At 49.1% G+C, this 15,141-nt stretch overlaps 1 protein-coding gene and 1 long non-coding RNA gene across 2 annotated transcripts; one reads left to right on the top strand and one right to left on the bottom strand.

The window, feature by feature from the left end:
• Positions 1-26: 26 nt before the first annotated feature.
• LOC141574686 (uncharacterized) lies at positions 27-787 on the bottom strand. The gene is made up of 2 exons (XR_012501686.1): positions 675-787; positions 27-321 (listed from the first exon to the last, which is right to left on the bottom strand). It is a non-coding gene; the product is annotated as an uncharacterized LOC141574686 (long non-coding RNA).
• Positions 788-922: 135 nt separating this feature from the next.
• Positions 923-11,821, top strand: ZNF554 (zinc finger protein 554). The gene is made up of 5 exons (XM_074351176.1): positions 923-1,007; positions 5,465-5,539; positions 7,772-7,898; positions 9,256-9,447; positions 9,962-11,821. The coding sequence occupies exons 2-5, from the start codon at positions 5,507-5,509 to the stop codon at positions 11,149-11,151; spliced, it is 1,542 nt and encodes a 513-aa protein (XP_074207277.1). The 5' UTR covers positions 923-1,007; positions 5,465-5,506; the 3' UTR covers positions 11,152-11,821.
• The last annotated feature ends 3,320 nt before the right edge of the window (positions 11,822-15,141 follow it).

The raw sequence follows: 15,141 nt of genomic DNA, 5'->3' as shown, positions 1-15,141 counted from the left end.
AGAACCAAATTCATCCAACCATCAGAGCCTTCTACCTGATGTTTATTCTACCCAAAAGCCCCTTGAAGACTAGATTCCCAGCCAAGGCTTTGAAGCAGGCAAGACAGAACTCTGGAGAAAGGACCCTAATCCATTTTGCCCAAGCACCTGTTGGTCAGATGACAAAGTCACAATCAGAACATCACAGAAAACACCATCAAGTGCCAACAGGTCGTTAGCTGTAATGGGGGAAGCAGTGTCAACTTCTCTCCATTCTCTGGACACTTCATTTCTTCTCGAAGAGAAAACGTGTAGAGGGCTTGGGCTGCTGCATACACAGTGCTATATATAGAGAGAGAAAGACAGAATCAGGGAAGAGAGAAAATGCATCACAGCTTAATCCAGTAGTAACAACAGTAATAAATATAATAAATACTCATGTAACTTATTAATAAACATTATTAAATGATTACATTTACCATATATATTATGTTACCATCTTGTATTAAAAATATATTACTAACCTATAATACATACATTTTTAATCTTTTCCTTTTTTTAGTCTTTTTAAATTTTTTTTCTATAATATATTAACTGTGGCAGTTTTATTATTTAATAGAATATTATTAACAAGTATATTATTACTGATAACTAAGCACCATTAAAACAACTTTACTAAGTATACAATGACTTACACATTTATTAATTTGTTGATAGTAATTATTTTAATGGCAAATCTTTATGTTCCTGTCATCGTGCTAAACTTGCTGTGTTTTCTCTCTCAGTAAGGAGAGGCCGCGCGTGCGCTCGGAGCCCGGAGGGCGTGCTCCGCGGCAGGAGGCAGCTCAGTCCTGTGGAGACACCTCCCGCCCGGAGAGGGTGCTGTGACTTAACTCGCGGCCCCCTGGGGGGATAGGGACCCCAGCGCTGCGCCCGGGGCCTGCTGGGACTTGTAGTTCGCGGGCTCGCGGCGCGCAGGCGTACTGCCGAGCCCGTCCTGGCGCGCGTCCGGGGGCGGCGGCTGCGGCGTGAGTTAACGGGGGGCGCGGGCGGGCGGAATGGCTAGGGGCCCCCAGCACGCGCGGCACCGAGTGCCTCCGCCGTGGCGGGCCCCAGGGGGACCCGGCGGCACCTGAGCGCTGCGCTGTGCGTCCCCTGCGCTCACACCTGGGGCTGTGACGCCGTGACGCCGACCCAGCCCGGCCCGCGCACCGCGGCTCCCTGGCCCGCCGTGAGGGCGGTTAGGCGGGCGGGGGGCGGGGCGGGGTCCCGGCGGGCGGGGTGACCTGGGGTCTTCCCGTTGGGTTCGCTCCGTCACTCTGCAAGGGAGAGTCAGAGAGGTCGGGCAGCTTGCCGAAGGCCGCCCCGCACCCAGAATGGCAAAGTCTGAGCCCTGCCCTGCGAAAATGCCCCTGGGTGACAGGTCCGTGGGGCAGACTCTGCTGTGAAGTAAATAGAGCTCCCCGAGGCCGAACGTTACAGGGAAACGGAGTGAACCACGCCCAGCTCCCGAGTGTAGACTCACTCGGACGCTTGGGCTGGCCCGTGGAGTCTCATCTGGTGGTTCTGCCCGCCGGGGACGCCGGACGGTGTCTGGGGACGTCTGTGGTTGTGGCGACTGGGGGTGCTCCTGGCTTTGAGTCGGGGCGGGGACGCTGCACCGCACCCCCCAGTACCCAGGACGGCCCAGCCCCAGTCGCCAGTACTGAGGGGGAGGGACCCTGGCTTACACCTTAGCGTTGTGATCCTAGTGGTAAGAGATCAAGGGTCCACTCCAGTTATGGCCACACGCACCTGCTAAGGAGTAAGGAAGCATCTCGCCATTCTGTCAGTGTCCCAACCCCAAGCTCACCGACCTCTCCCCTCCCTGGGATTGATTTCCCTTTTCGCCGCCGGGAAGTCCTCATCAGGCCTTTCTTGGGGAGGAAAGATGAGTTTTAGTGTTTTGATACTGAAAGAGAAGACCCTGAACCAGGTGCCACAGGCCTGGGTGAATGTCTAACGGGATCAGTGACATCAACCACGAGGGAGGGATCCAGTGAGCCACCCAAGGGTGGGAGAGGATTGGTCCGGAAGGGCTAGGAAGGGGCGGGGGGTCCTGGACTCATTGCCGTGAGCTGCAATTTAAAGGCTCAAGAGCAGAGAGACCAAGGTGTCACAGGGTCCCGCTGCCTCTGAAAGGGGAGGGTGCTTCCTGCCTCTTCCAGCCTCTGCTGGTGGCCGTTAGCCCTTGGTGGCCCCTGGCTTGCAGGTGCATCACTGCAGTGTCTGCCTCTGGGTCCCGTGGCCCTCTCCCCGTGTGTCTGTCTGTTTGAAGGACCCCAGTCATAGTGGATGTAGGGCCCGCTCTGCTCTGGTATGACCTCTTCTTAACTAATTACCGCTGCAGACATCATATTTGCAAATCAGGTCACAGTCACAGCTACTGGGGGTCAGGACTTGAACGTTTCTTTTCGGGGACATGATTGAGCCCCCAACAGTCTTATCACCAGCAGATGTTTCCCCAGGGTAAAATTATCGTGTGTCCTAGAGATGTAGCTGATGCAACTGTGAGGCTTGGCCGGGCACAGCGTTGTCACCCACTGCTCGAACCACCCAAGTTGAGTGAGTCAGAGATGCTCTCGGGAAAAGCATTTGCATCACATCTTTTCTGGTCCCTCATCTGGGGAGCTCAGTGGAAGTGGCTGTCATTTTTTTATTTTTATACTTTTGTTCTATTTTATCTTGATTTATGCTGTTTACAAGAGAAGCTGACTGTGCATCACGTCTCCCCTGATACGTCTCATGAGCCCAGGTCCTTTTTGGTGCCTTGACATCTTTGGATGTCTGTCCTTGCTGGCTTTTTGCCATGTACTTACACGTACATGTATCTATGTATCATGTAGATCTGTAGGTAAGTATCATGTTGGTTTCAGGTTTTGTTAGTTTTATTACTTTTTATAACAGGTTTATTGGGCTGTAACTCACATTCCATACAGTTCATTCATTTAAAGTATGAAATTTAATGCTTTGTAGTATTTTCACAGAGTTTTGCAACTATTATGTCTAGCTAACTCTGGAACATTCCATCACCTCAAAGGGAAACCCCACCCCCAATAGCAATCACCCCTCCCCCAGCCCCTGACAGCCAGGAGCCCCCTCCCTGTGTCTGTGGACTGGCCTGTTCTGGACTCCTCACATCCATGGACTCACACACTGTGTGTCCTTCTGTGTCTGCTTCTCTCCCTGAGCACCGTGCTCTCAGGGCCTGTCCACGTGGTGGCGGGTGTCAGGGCTGCTCTCCTGGTCACTGCCGGATAATTTTCCATTGTGTGGATATGCCACGTGGTCTCTATCCATTCCTCACTTGATGGGCATTTGGGTTGTTTCCACCTTTTGGCTGTTGTGGGTTTTACTGCTGTGAACATGGGCATACGGGCTGTGTGTAGATGTGTTTTTTTCAGTTCTTTGGGGGAGAGATGTAGGAGTGGAGTTGGCTCCTGTGAAAACTGTAATAATTTAAGGAACTGCCAGACTTTTTTACGGTGGCTGCACCGTTTTCCACTACCACACGCTGTGTGTGAGGGTTTCGTTTTCTTCCCATTCTTGGCAACACTCATGATTATCTGTCTTTTTGATTCTAGCCATCCTGGTGGAGGTGAGATGCTGCCTCACTGTGGGTTTGATTTGCATTTCCCTAGTCACTGGTGACATGAGCATCGTTCCATGTGTTTATTTGCCATTTGTGTATCATCTTTGGAGACATGTCTGTTCTTTAAATGAGCTTTTTATTTTGAAATAATTGTACATTTACAGAAGAGTTGCCAGAATGGAATGGAAAGTTGCCATGTACTTTCACACAGCTTCTCCTCAGCCAGTGTTCTCAGTTTTTGTTTTCTTTTTACTATTTTTTTAAAACCTTCAATTTTTTTAAATTGAGGTATAGTCAGTTTACAATGTTGTGTCAGTTTCTGGTGTGTACAGCATGTTTCAGTCATACGTACACATACATGTATTTCTTTTCATTATAGGTGACCACAAGATACTGACTATAGATCCCTGTGCTGTACAGAAGAAACTTGTTGTTTATCTGTTTTATGAATAGTAGTCAGTATCTGCAAACCTCGAACTCCCAATTTATCCCTTCCTACCCGTTTACCCCCTGGTAACCATAAGATTGCTCTGTCTGGGAGTCTGTTTCTGTTTTGTAAATGAGTTCATTTGTGTCCTTTTTTTAGATTACACCTATAAATGATATCATCTGGTATTTTTCTTTCTGTTTCTGGCTTACTTCACTTAGAATGATGATCTCCAGGTCCATTCATGTAAAACTTTACATTTTTAATGAATTATAGACTCAGGAGAAGTTGCAAAGACACGGCAGAGTCCCGCGTGCCCGCCTCCCACCCCCCACGGTGGCAGCTCCTATAACAATGGAAACCGGCGAGGACTCTCCCTGAAGTGACTTAGCAGCGTTTTTCCAAAACACAATGTAAAGACGAACTTGAGAGCCCAAAAGTCAAGGCATATTTGGGATGAGAGCTCAAAGGGGCTTGACTAACGCGTGCTCAAGGACAAAGTCCTGTCACCGTGCAGGGTTCCAGAATCGGCACAGCCCAGATCCCCCCGGAACTCTCTCCCTGGAAGGAAGGGGAGCCCCTAGGTATCGGGGGGGCTCAGGTTTCCCCATGGGCCTTCAGGGCCACGTGCTGCTGCTGCTTGTAAGGTGGGAGAGGCCCATCTGGATCCTCCCCACTACAGCACCCAGCAGTTGGGCAGAAGAGTCCAGGGGAGAAGGAGCCGGCCGTGGGGAGAGAGGAAGCTCACTGATGCAGGGGTGGGGGCGCTTCCAGGGATCTGAACCGAGCCTTCCTGGTTGTGGGTCTGGGACGTTGTACTGGGGTTGAATTGTGTCCCCCCCAAAATTCACGTTGCCACCTGGAAACTCTGAATGTGACCCTATTCAGAAAGAGTCTTTGTAGATCTGAGTGGTTAAGATGAGGTCATACTGGAGCCGGGGTCAGGGGGATCCCTAATCCAGTGACTGATGTCCTGATTAGAAGAGGAAAGAGACACACAGAAAAGACGGCCACTTGAAGGGGAAGCAGAGTGATGGGGCCACAAGCTGAGGGTGCCTGGAGCCCCCACAAGCTGGAAGAAGCAGGACTCCAGGGGGACTTGGCCCTGTCACCCCTTGATCTCGGACTTCCGGCCTCTAGAACTGGGAGAAAATTAATTTCTGTTGTTCTAAGCCCCTAGTATGTGGTCATTTGTTACAGCCGCCCCAGGACGCTGATACAGGGTGCTTCACCGTAGAACTTGTGTGCTTCCAAGACCCTCAGTATCTTCATCTACAAATGGAACCATTAAGACCCCGGCCTCTTCTGGCTTCCGAGGACCATCCTCTGGGCGGGGGAGGTCATGTCAAGTTGGGAGGGGATTCTGGGATTTGGGAACAGGCTGGATCTGGTCCTCACTCTGTCTTTGTGTCCCCACCCCCCCGCAGCCCCGCCTGCCCAGTAGCCTGCTTCGTTCCCAGGAGGAGAGGATGGCTGCAGGGCTCCTGCTTCCCTGGCCCCAGGTGAGTGCGAGCTTCCTCCTCCCCTGGAAGATATCCTTTGGGTCTGGAGGGAGCTCGCCTGCCAGAGCCCGAGCCCCTTTTGCTGTGTGGGAAGGGAGGGAGGAGTCCCCAAGAGTATCTGGGCTCAAGCCCTTGGGCTTTTCCAAAGATGTGCGCAGTATCCCTGCCTGAGGGCTGTGCTTCCTTCTGAGGGCGCTGCCTGAATGCCTCAGAACTTCCCCCATGATGGGGCTGCCCCAAGGCACTGTCCCCTTTAACATATGTGTATATTTAAAATTGTAATGAAATACACATAACATAAAATGCACCATCTTAACCATTTTAAAGTGCACAGCTCAGTAGCATTAAGCACATTCACATTGTTGTGCAACCATCTCCACCATCATCTCCAGAACTTTCTCGTCTTCCCAAACTGAAGCTCTGTCCCCATGAAACCCTCACTCCCCAGCCCCGGCCCCACCGTCTACTCTCTGTCTCTGTGGATGTGACTCCTCCAGGGACCTCCTGTGAGTGGGATCAGACAGTGTGTGTCCTTCTGTGTCGGGTTCTCTCCCTGAGCATTGCGTCCTCTAGGTCCATCCACGTTGCAGTGAGTGTCAGTATCTCCTTCCTTTTGAAGGCTGGGGATACCTGCACTTCAGTTGGGGCAGCAGATCTGTCAGGAGAGGGTGGACAGAGTCCCAGTCCCCTAACTCTCAGCTTGGGGTGGTGACCATGCGCAGTGACTCTCCACATCAGAAAAACAGGGCTGAGCCCCAGCTCAGCGTCAGGTCCCCTTGGAGAACAAGCCCTTTCTTGTGGACATCTGCTTGTCACCCAGATGGCCCAGGCAGCGCCTGTGATAGTCTCATGGTTTGAGCCCTTGAACAGGCGTCCTGGGTCTGCTCTGTCCCTGAGTCCAAGTCCTGGTCATGGCGCCTGTACCTGGTCTCAGCTCAGCCCGGCTGTGGCTCCGGACATGGGCAGGTTCCAGCTGGGAGCTTCGCGATAAGCAAAGCAGTGGCTTGCCACTAATACTTTTGCCCCCAACTTTCCCCGACTTGAACAACCTCTCTATTATGAAACTAATAATGTATTTATATCGTTTATTATAAATAATAATCATAATTTATTATAATACTGAAATGATGCTATTATAATTATTATATAATTGTACAAATATATTATTTAATAAATATAAACCAATATTTCATGCTCATTTTTTATTATCCATTCTTTGTAATAAAACACCAAGCCATTAACATGTTTTTCCTTCTTATTTCCTTGCAAATTTCCTCAAACCCTTGCAGTGAGTTAGCAACCACAGGGTTAACATTAAAGCTGGGGTCGGGGAGCCAGCTGGAGCCAAGGGGCCAGTGGGGGAGTTTGTAGCAGCTGCAGTGGCGGGGACTAAAGGCTGGGTTTTTCCTGCTCTATTTAAAGTTTTGCGGCAGCCCTGGGTGCTAATTAAACATTTGTCCTCCTGCTTGGAGGGACGGGCAGCGGGGACGTGGAGTATGCTTGGCCCACGTCCCCGCTGCCCCTTGGGGGTGCCTGAGCCCTGCCTCCTCCTGGAGGAGAGAAGAGACCACGTGCGCCACCAGCACGAGCTTTTTATTTTATTATTATTTTCTCAATCCCCTTCATTTCAACCAGAATGACCCAAACCTTCCAGGGGGCCCAGCACCCCGCTTTCCTCAGGTTGGATCTCTTACTGTCAAATTCCACGGGTGAATTTTCCTTCTGGGGACAGCCAGCAGCCCAGCTGGCCAGACACCTTCATACTGCCTTTCCCAAACTCTGCCCTCCGCCATTTCTGGGCTGGGGCGGGGCGGGGGTTGGGGGGCTTCAAATCCCACGGCTTCGTCCTCTGTGCCTTGTCACAATGGAATGCCAATTCAGGGCCCCAGAGAACCGGTCTCCAGGACCTCAGGTTCTGGAGGGCCTCCCTGGTCAGACGTAGAGACGCAGAGCCACAAGTAAGCTGGGGCAGAGTCTCAAGCGGGTGGGTCATTCTCACGGCCCCAGAGGTTAGAATCAGCAGTTCGATAAGAAACAAGGAAGGGGAAAGCATTCCCATCAGACCTGGGCGCTGGTTGTCTCTGCTGCGCCTGCCGCAGCCCCCCGGGTTGGAAGCCACAGAGTGGTACCTACGAGTACCACGAGTAGGATCCGACTTCTCCATCCAAACTTCCTCCTCTGGATGCGGGTTGGAGAGCATCCTTCTTGAGCAGAACTGACATGGTGTTGTAGGAGGTCGTGACCTTTGAGGATGTGGCCGTGTACTTCTCCTGGGAGGAGTGGGAGCTGCTAGACCCGGCTCAGAGGAGGCTCTACAGAGACGTGATGCAGGAGACCTGCAGGAACCTGGCCTCCGTGGGTGAGACCCGCCCGTTCCTTCGCGCGCCCATCAGGTCACGTGTACTTAGCATCTGCTCCGTGTCCAGGTCTCTGCTGGGGAGTGGGGCTTTACTGCTGGGTAAGGGGGCCATGGTTGCTGCTCCGGTGGGGCCCACGGTCTGTTGGTTTCTCTGGCACGGTGAATGGCCTGATTGCTTCAGGCTGTGGAAGCCGGAGCCACCGTGGACATGCATCTTAGCGCAGGCGGAGGTAACGCCCTGAGTCCTCCTGGCTACAGACTCAGGGCATTTGTACTCTCTCCGCCAAATTGAAGAGCCATGATTTAAAAAAAATTTTTTAACTGTGGTAAATATATATAACATAAAATTTGCCTTTTTAATAATTTTTGAGCATTCAATTCAGTGGTATTAATTACACTCACAGTGTTGTGCAGCTATCACCAATGCTTCCAAAACTGTTTGATCACCCTAAACTGAGACCGTGTATTAAACACTGACACCCTCCCCCTCCCCCACTCCCAGCCCTGGACCCACCGTCTACTTCCTGTCTCTATAGATGTGACTCTTCTGGGTCCTCCTGTGAGTGGGATCAGACAGTGTTTGTTCTTCTGTGTCTGGCTTGTTTCACTGAGCATCATGTCCCCAAGGTCCATCCATGTTGTAGCAGGTGTCAGAATCTCCTTCCCTTCTAAGGCTGAATTACACTCCAGTGTGGATGGACCACATTGTGTTTATCCATCACCCACCAGTGGGCACTTGGGTTGTTTCCACCTTTTAGCTGTTGTAAATTGTGCTGCTGTGAACACTGATGTACAAGGATTTCTTCCAGTCTGTGATTTCACCTCTTTTGTGTCTGTTCCCAGAAGTGGGATTGCTAGATCTTACAGTGATTCTATGCTGAACTTTTTTTTTTTTGTAACTTTATTATTTTTTTCTTTCAATTGGAGCTAGTGGGAATTGAACCTGGGACCCTGTGTTTACGAAGCATGTGCTCTACCGCTGAGCGACACCCCTCCTCCCTTACGTTGAGCTTTTTGAGGATCCATCAAACTGGTTTCCATGGCATCTGCCACATTTTACATTCCCACCAGCTGGGCATGAGAGTTCCCATTTCTCCACATCCTTGCCAATACTTATTTTGTTTCTTCCTTTTTGAAAAACAATCACAGCCATTTTAATAGGTGGTGAAGTGTCACCTCACTGCCATCTTGATTTGCATTTCCCCGATGACTGATGAGGTCGACTGTCTCTTTATGTGCTGGTTCAACATTTGTCTCCCTTTGGGGAAATGTCAGATCCACATTTTTTAAGTTAGGAGAATAAAATCTTCGGCGTGGTCTGCGGGCAGCCCCTCCCAGGCACCCTTGTCTCCCCCAGAGCCCTCTAGGACACGCGGCCCTGGCGCGGGCGCAGCGGGCAGTGCGGGGCCCCTGGCACGCGCCCCTCCGGTCAGCAGTCCCTGTCCGCCGACGGCGTGCTCCCACGTTCCGCCGGTGCTGCCTTTTCCCCGGGCTCGAGGAGAAGCCATGTGCATGGCGGGGAAAGGAGCTCCCCAGGCTTCTTGTTCGGGTAAGAACCGGGCAGATCTGAGCCACTGGGGCGGGGGCAGCTGCCCGGGGACTGTTGGCCAGAGACCCCCCACAGAGGCCCTCGTTGTCTACGGAGAAGGCTGAGCTCCTTGGCTGTACTTGTCCCCTGTACCTTCAGCTCATCCTCCAGCCCCCTTCTCCTTCCATAAACCAGCGTCTACTACCCCACTTCAGGTACAGAAAAAAATAACATCCCATGTCCTTCTGGAAGCCATTCTGCCTGTGTTTCTGTTACATCTCTCCACTCTCTGCTTCCCTGATAATTCTTCTTCTCTCCCATTTTTATTCCCCCTTCTTTCTAGAGAAGTTCCTTCTACGTCTCCACCCCCTACCCAGCAGACTGACCCATCTTCCCTTCGCCTAGCCTTCCCCCGTGTTCAAAGCTGACGTTTGCACATAAATCCACATGTGCCTTGTACATCTTAGAAATCCTTTCGTGCCACCGTTCTTAAGTTAGAAGTTTCTTTCTTCCCCCGCCCTTCAATTTATTTCAGGTTGGGAGACTAAACTGAAAAGCCAACAGTCAGTTTATAAGAAGCTGGTTTTGGCAGAAGAACCACCTGGTGATATGAATATTATAAAGCTCCCCAGAGAAGACCAGGGATGTGGTCAACTTGAAGAGATACATGAAGACCCCCAGAGGCTTTTGAGGCAAATGGGGTACATCCACGTAGAGGCATTTGCTCAAGAGAAGGCTACTGCCTGGTATGAATTTGGGGAACACTGCAATCCGAGCTCAGACCTTGTTATATCACAGGGAGTTTCTATAGAAAGACATTTCCACGATGGTGACTTAGCTATTGAGAGTTTGGTGTCTGATCCATTGTTAAACCATCATCAGGTGGGATACACAGACCAGAGACCTGATGAAAGTGTGAATGCGTTTGGAAAAGGTCTCAGGCAAAACAGTCACCTTATTCCACATGGAAGAACTCAAACAGAGGGGAAAGCTTCTGCACGTGCAGACAGTGGGAAATCACTTCTCCATGGTGTGGCCCTTACCACACACAGCAACAGTAACACAGCCGAGAAGCCCTACGAGTGTCGGCAGTGTGGGAAGCTGTTTAACCGGAGACATTCCCTGAGTGAACATCAGAGGATTCACACAGGAGAGAGACCATACGCGTGTCAGGAATGCGGGAGAGCCTTTACGCACAGCTCGACCCTCACTCGCCACCTGAGAACTCACACTGGAGAGAAGCCCTACGCCTGCAGGGAGTGTGGGAGAGCCTTCAACAGAATTTCGTCCCTCACCCAGCATCAGCGGATTCACACGGGGGAAAAGCCCTATGGATGCAAAGACTGTGGGAAGTCCTTCTGCCAGAGCTCTTACCTGATCCTACACAAGAGAACGCACACAGGCGAGAAGCCCTATGAGTGTAATGGATGTGGGAAGGCCTTCAGCGACCGTTCATCTCTTAACCAACATGAGAGGACGCACACGGGCGAAAACCCCTATGAGTGCGACCGGTGTGGCAGGGCCTTCAGCCAGAGGTCTTCCCTGGTTCGGCATGAGAGAACCCACACTGGAGAGAAGCCGTATCGCTGTTGTGAATGTGGGAGAGCCTTCAGCCAGAGGTCTTCCCTTCTCACACACCAGAAAGCTCACACCAGCCAGAAAACCTATAAGATAATTGATTGCAGGGAAGCTTTCTCCCAGAGCAGCCACCTCGTTGGGTTTTAGAGCTTGCCTGCTGCCTTGTGAAGTACTTAGCGCTCTCCCACGTAAGTATGTTCAGACTTTCCCCAGTGACGTACTGCTTGAGAAGAAGCAGGCTTATGCCACACTCTTGAAGGAAAGCCCTGAGGTCCGGAGCTATAAAGGGACCTTTTAATGGGGAGAAATTGCCATTGAGCTAAACCCAATGAGCTCAGCCCTCTTGGAAGAGATTGGTAAATGGGTAAACGCTAACAAGGATTGAGATTTTGCTGAGATTTTCTACATTAATTTAGTGATTCAGACAAAGGTATTCTGTTTCAACTTTTTGTTTCAAGAATCTGTTGAATATCTGTTCAGTATGTTCAATAATATTTTGCTCAGTCATTCTGCCCCTGTTGGTCACTTGGCTAAGTCCTGACTTGTCTCACGCACCACCATGGCAATGCAGAGCATGTGCTGAGATAAAAATTGCTTTGGCTGCAAAGAGAAAAGTAGAGAGTGCAAAATATATGTAATTGTATCCAGTGAAGTCAAAATACATACATACATACATGGGAAGAAGCTGGATGGGGATATGAGAAATGACCGTGTTTACCTTGTCAGGGTCTTCTGGTGATGTGTGATTTTTTTCTGCCTTTTGTCATTTTGTTTGGTATTGCATTTCGACCACAAGTAAAAAACAAATGACCCCCAAGGGCTATCGAGTGTCATTGATCAGTTGGGGAGAATTGTGGATACCAGGGTGTGGCAAGGAGACAGCACAGTAGGTCTCAGCATGTGGAGAGGTGAAGTGACCTTCGGCGGCCTGGGGAGAGTCCCAATGCTGAGGGTACTTGCCAGAGTAGAGACCCAAGTGTGGATGTACATCGTACTCATTAACGTGTATTGGGTGTTGACTGTGTTCCCGGCACCACTCTAGCACCTGTGTGTGTTTCCTCATTTCACCTTCTCAGCAGCCCTGTGAAATAGCAGCCACTCAGGTCCCCACATTGCAGAAGTGGAAAGAGAAGTAAGGTATCTTGCCCGAAGTCACCCAACTAGAAAGTCGTGGGATCTTGATTGGAACTTGAGCAACCCATGCCAGGCCAAGGCCGTGTTTGCAAGGAGGGATACAAGGGAGCTGGGTTTTCCAGATCACCCCTTAAAAGTCACCAAACTCTCGTGGGAGCCTTCCCCCTTTCCTGGAGCTAGTGAGAGAGGTTGCCTGTCAGAGCTCATCTCACCCGAGTCGGACCTGATGATGTGAATACCTTTGCCTTTCTGTAGAGGTCCCCCAGCTGGGGTCTGTGTGGACTGACTCGGTTGATGGGTACGTTTAAGGGCTGTGTGAACAACCATGAGCTGGATGCAAAATGTGTTTGGGGGCATACATGTATTTTCTGGGGAAGCATCTCTAGGCTTCATCATATTCTTAGGAACCCCTGGATTAGAGATGTCTTAAGTGCACTACTTTCCAGTTTTCAGTCTTAATCACCTCCTCCCTCCCTCCAACAATTATTTATAGAAACCCTGAATTCTTTGTTTTGCCAGGTGGCTGTGGATAAGACAGAGAAGGTGTCTGCCTTCGCTAAAGATAATTTCCCGTGGTCAGGAAATAGGATAGCTTCATGAAGGGCATTGGATTTGTGTAGACACCCAAGGCTCCAGCCTCGGAAATGTCCTGTGATTGGTTTAATACTCTGCAGTACCTGTCTTCACATTCTCAATCACTTTGAACAACACCCCCCCCCCATTTTAATTTTGCAGTGAGCCCTGCATGTTACGTAGCCAGTCCTGTGAGGGCTTGAGGGCCAGGGACAGATGTTACTCAGGTAGGGCCTTTCTGAGGACCTGATATTTCATTTGAGAGGTGAGTCATTGGAGGATCCAAGGTGAGGAATTTAGCCAGAGGACAGCCTCTGCTAGCTTTGTGTTCACATTTGGTTTTATGATCATTTAAAAAAATGTTTACAATTTGTGTTTTGATTTCTCTGACTCAAAAGTATTCTTTACACTTCTGGGGGTTTAAATGTCCTTTCCTCACTCTTTAAAAACAAATTCTTTTTCTTGTCTTATTGCACTGGCTCTGTCCCGCAGCAGTGTTGAGTAGGAATGCTGAGAGTGGACCTCCTTACTCTGACCCGGACCTTAAGGTTAAAGCATTCAGTCTCACACCATGGAGTACGATGTTCACTGCAGGGTTTCATAGATGCCTTTCATCAGGGTTCATTTATGAAGCTTCTGCTTTTATTATGCTGTGCTCTGAGAACTGAGTCTCTGAAATTTATTGAGACTTGCTGTGTGGTTTACTGCGTGGTTGAGTTTTATAAGTATTTCGCAGATCTTAAGAAGAAGCTGAATTCTCTGCTTTTATGATTTGGAACCTGACCTGTCTATTCCATCAACCTTATTAACCAGTGGTTCTCAAATTTCTTGTCCGGGGGTTCAGACTTAGTAAGTGGGAGCTGGAGCCCATTAATACGCATTTTTAAGTAACTCACCAGGTGGCTGCACTGATGCCCCATCTCTTTCAGTCCCACTTTGAGAAACTGCCGACCCTTTACTGTCCTCAGTTTGTTGACTAAGACAATGGGCTCAAGAGAACTGTTACCATTTCCTGTTGTGCTTAATCTCCCTCAGGGCTTACTGTCCACTGTTTCTGCTTCACCTTTTTTGTTGTTTCTGTTTTGTTGTGTTTTCTTTTATTTGGGGTAAATAATTCATGGCAGGTCTTCATTGTGAATTATACCCTTTGTCATTTTGAAGTGATCTCTTTGTCTGCTTTAATTAATAGCACAGACCGCTCTCTCTGACTCTGACCCTCCCGCCTCCCTCTGATAAGGACCCTCTGATGACACTTCCATCCCTTAACTTCACCCTACCTGCAAAGTCCCTCTGCCTGCAGGGCCTGGTGATTAGGATGTGGATATCTTTGGGGGCCTTTATTCTGCTGATCACAGCTACCTTTTGATATTTGCTTTGTGATGTGGGTCGAAATGCTGCAAACCGCTTTTCTACTTTGCCAGCAGCTTCGGCTAGTGGGAGAGAGGATGGAAGGCGGGAAGAGGGAGAAGAATTTGCTCCTCACTGTCCCTCTCAGGCCTTGTGGATTTGAGAACGTCTTTGTTACCTCTATGCGGGAATAACCTCCCAGCATGGTTTAAATATCTCGAATCACACCTCCTTTCCCTCGGATCGCCGTACTTGTTACTCTTCTCTCCTGTGGCTGTGGATGTTTGGGGAAGAATTCAGAAACCAGCCTCATTTTTCACCTTAATAAATGAAATGGCACATCCTTTGTGTGTGATGCTCAGAGAGTATATCTCTGAACACATTATGGCAAACAGACAGGAGTGCTCCAGGTCTAGGCCAGGACCCAGTCTTAGGGCAGGCTTCTAAACTCCATGCTGATTTATTATTAATCCATATTTTAAAAGCATATATTTTTATTTTTAATAGGTTATAAATCCAAAGAGTCATTTATTTTTGCCTTGAACTTTTTAATATATTATATTTCTAAACACTGTTTATGAAAACATCTAAAATCTTTCTGGAAACCACAAAAAAGGAATTTTTAAAATAAAATGAAATGTGATAGAATTTGGGCATCCACTCAGTGTCAAATGAGAGCATGCTTTCTAAAAGAAGCAGGCATATTAAATGCATTAGGGGCTTAGCCCCCTTCCATTAAGTGTATTCAGAGTCTTCAGGTCCATCCCAAATTTATATAAGCTTTTGTCGTCGTTTTTTATCAGCTAACGTGGGAATTCAATTGCCTCAGGGATATCATAGCCTTTGAAAAAATAAAACCTTTAAAAAAATACTGTGCAGGCCCCATGTGCTCAGTATTTCTTGATTGAGTGAAAAAAAATATTGTGACAGAATATACATAACACGAATTTTACCTTCTTAACCATTTAAAAACGTACAGTTCCGTGATATTAAGTACATTCACACTGTTCCGCAGTATGAAAACCTTTTCATTTTCATAATTCTCTGGGGATAGACTAAAAACCTAATCAGACATGAATTTCC

The sequence above is a fragment of the Camelus bactrianus genome, chromosome 22, assembly GCF_048773025.1.
Source record: "Camelus bactrianus isolate YW-2024 breed Bactrian camel chromosome 22, ASM4877302v1, whole genome shotgun sequence".
In the NCBI taxonomy this organism is placed as follows: Eukaryota; Metazoa; Chordata; class Mammalia; order Artiodactyla; family Camelidae; genus Camelus; species Camelus bactrianus.
Note: the sequence above shows the minus strand (reverse complement) of the source record. Positions and strands in the feature narration are given on the sequence as shown.

Excerpts from the sequence above, each read along its gene's own strand:
- ZNF554 (XM_074351176.1), top strand. The coding sequence starts at position 5,507 with ATGGCTGCAGGGCTCCTGCTTCCCTGGCCCCAG. Across the intron at positions 7,899-9,255 it reads CAGGAACCTGGCCTCCGTGG|AGCCCTCTAGGACACGCGGC; the intron begins GTGAGACCCGCC and ends TGTCTCCCCCAG. Across the intron at positions 9,448-9,961 it reads TCCCCAGGCTTCTTGTTCGG|GTTGGGAGACTAAACTGAAA; the intron begins GTAAGAACCGGG and ends AATTTATTTCAG.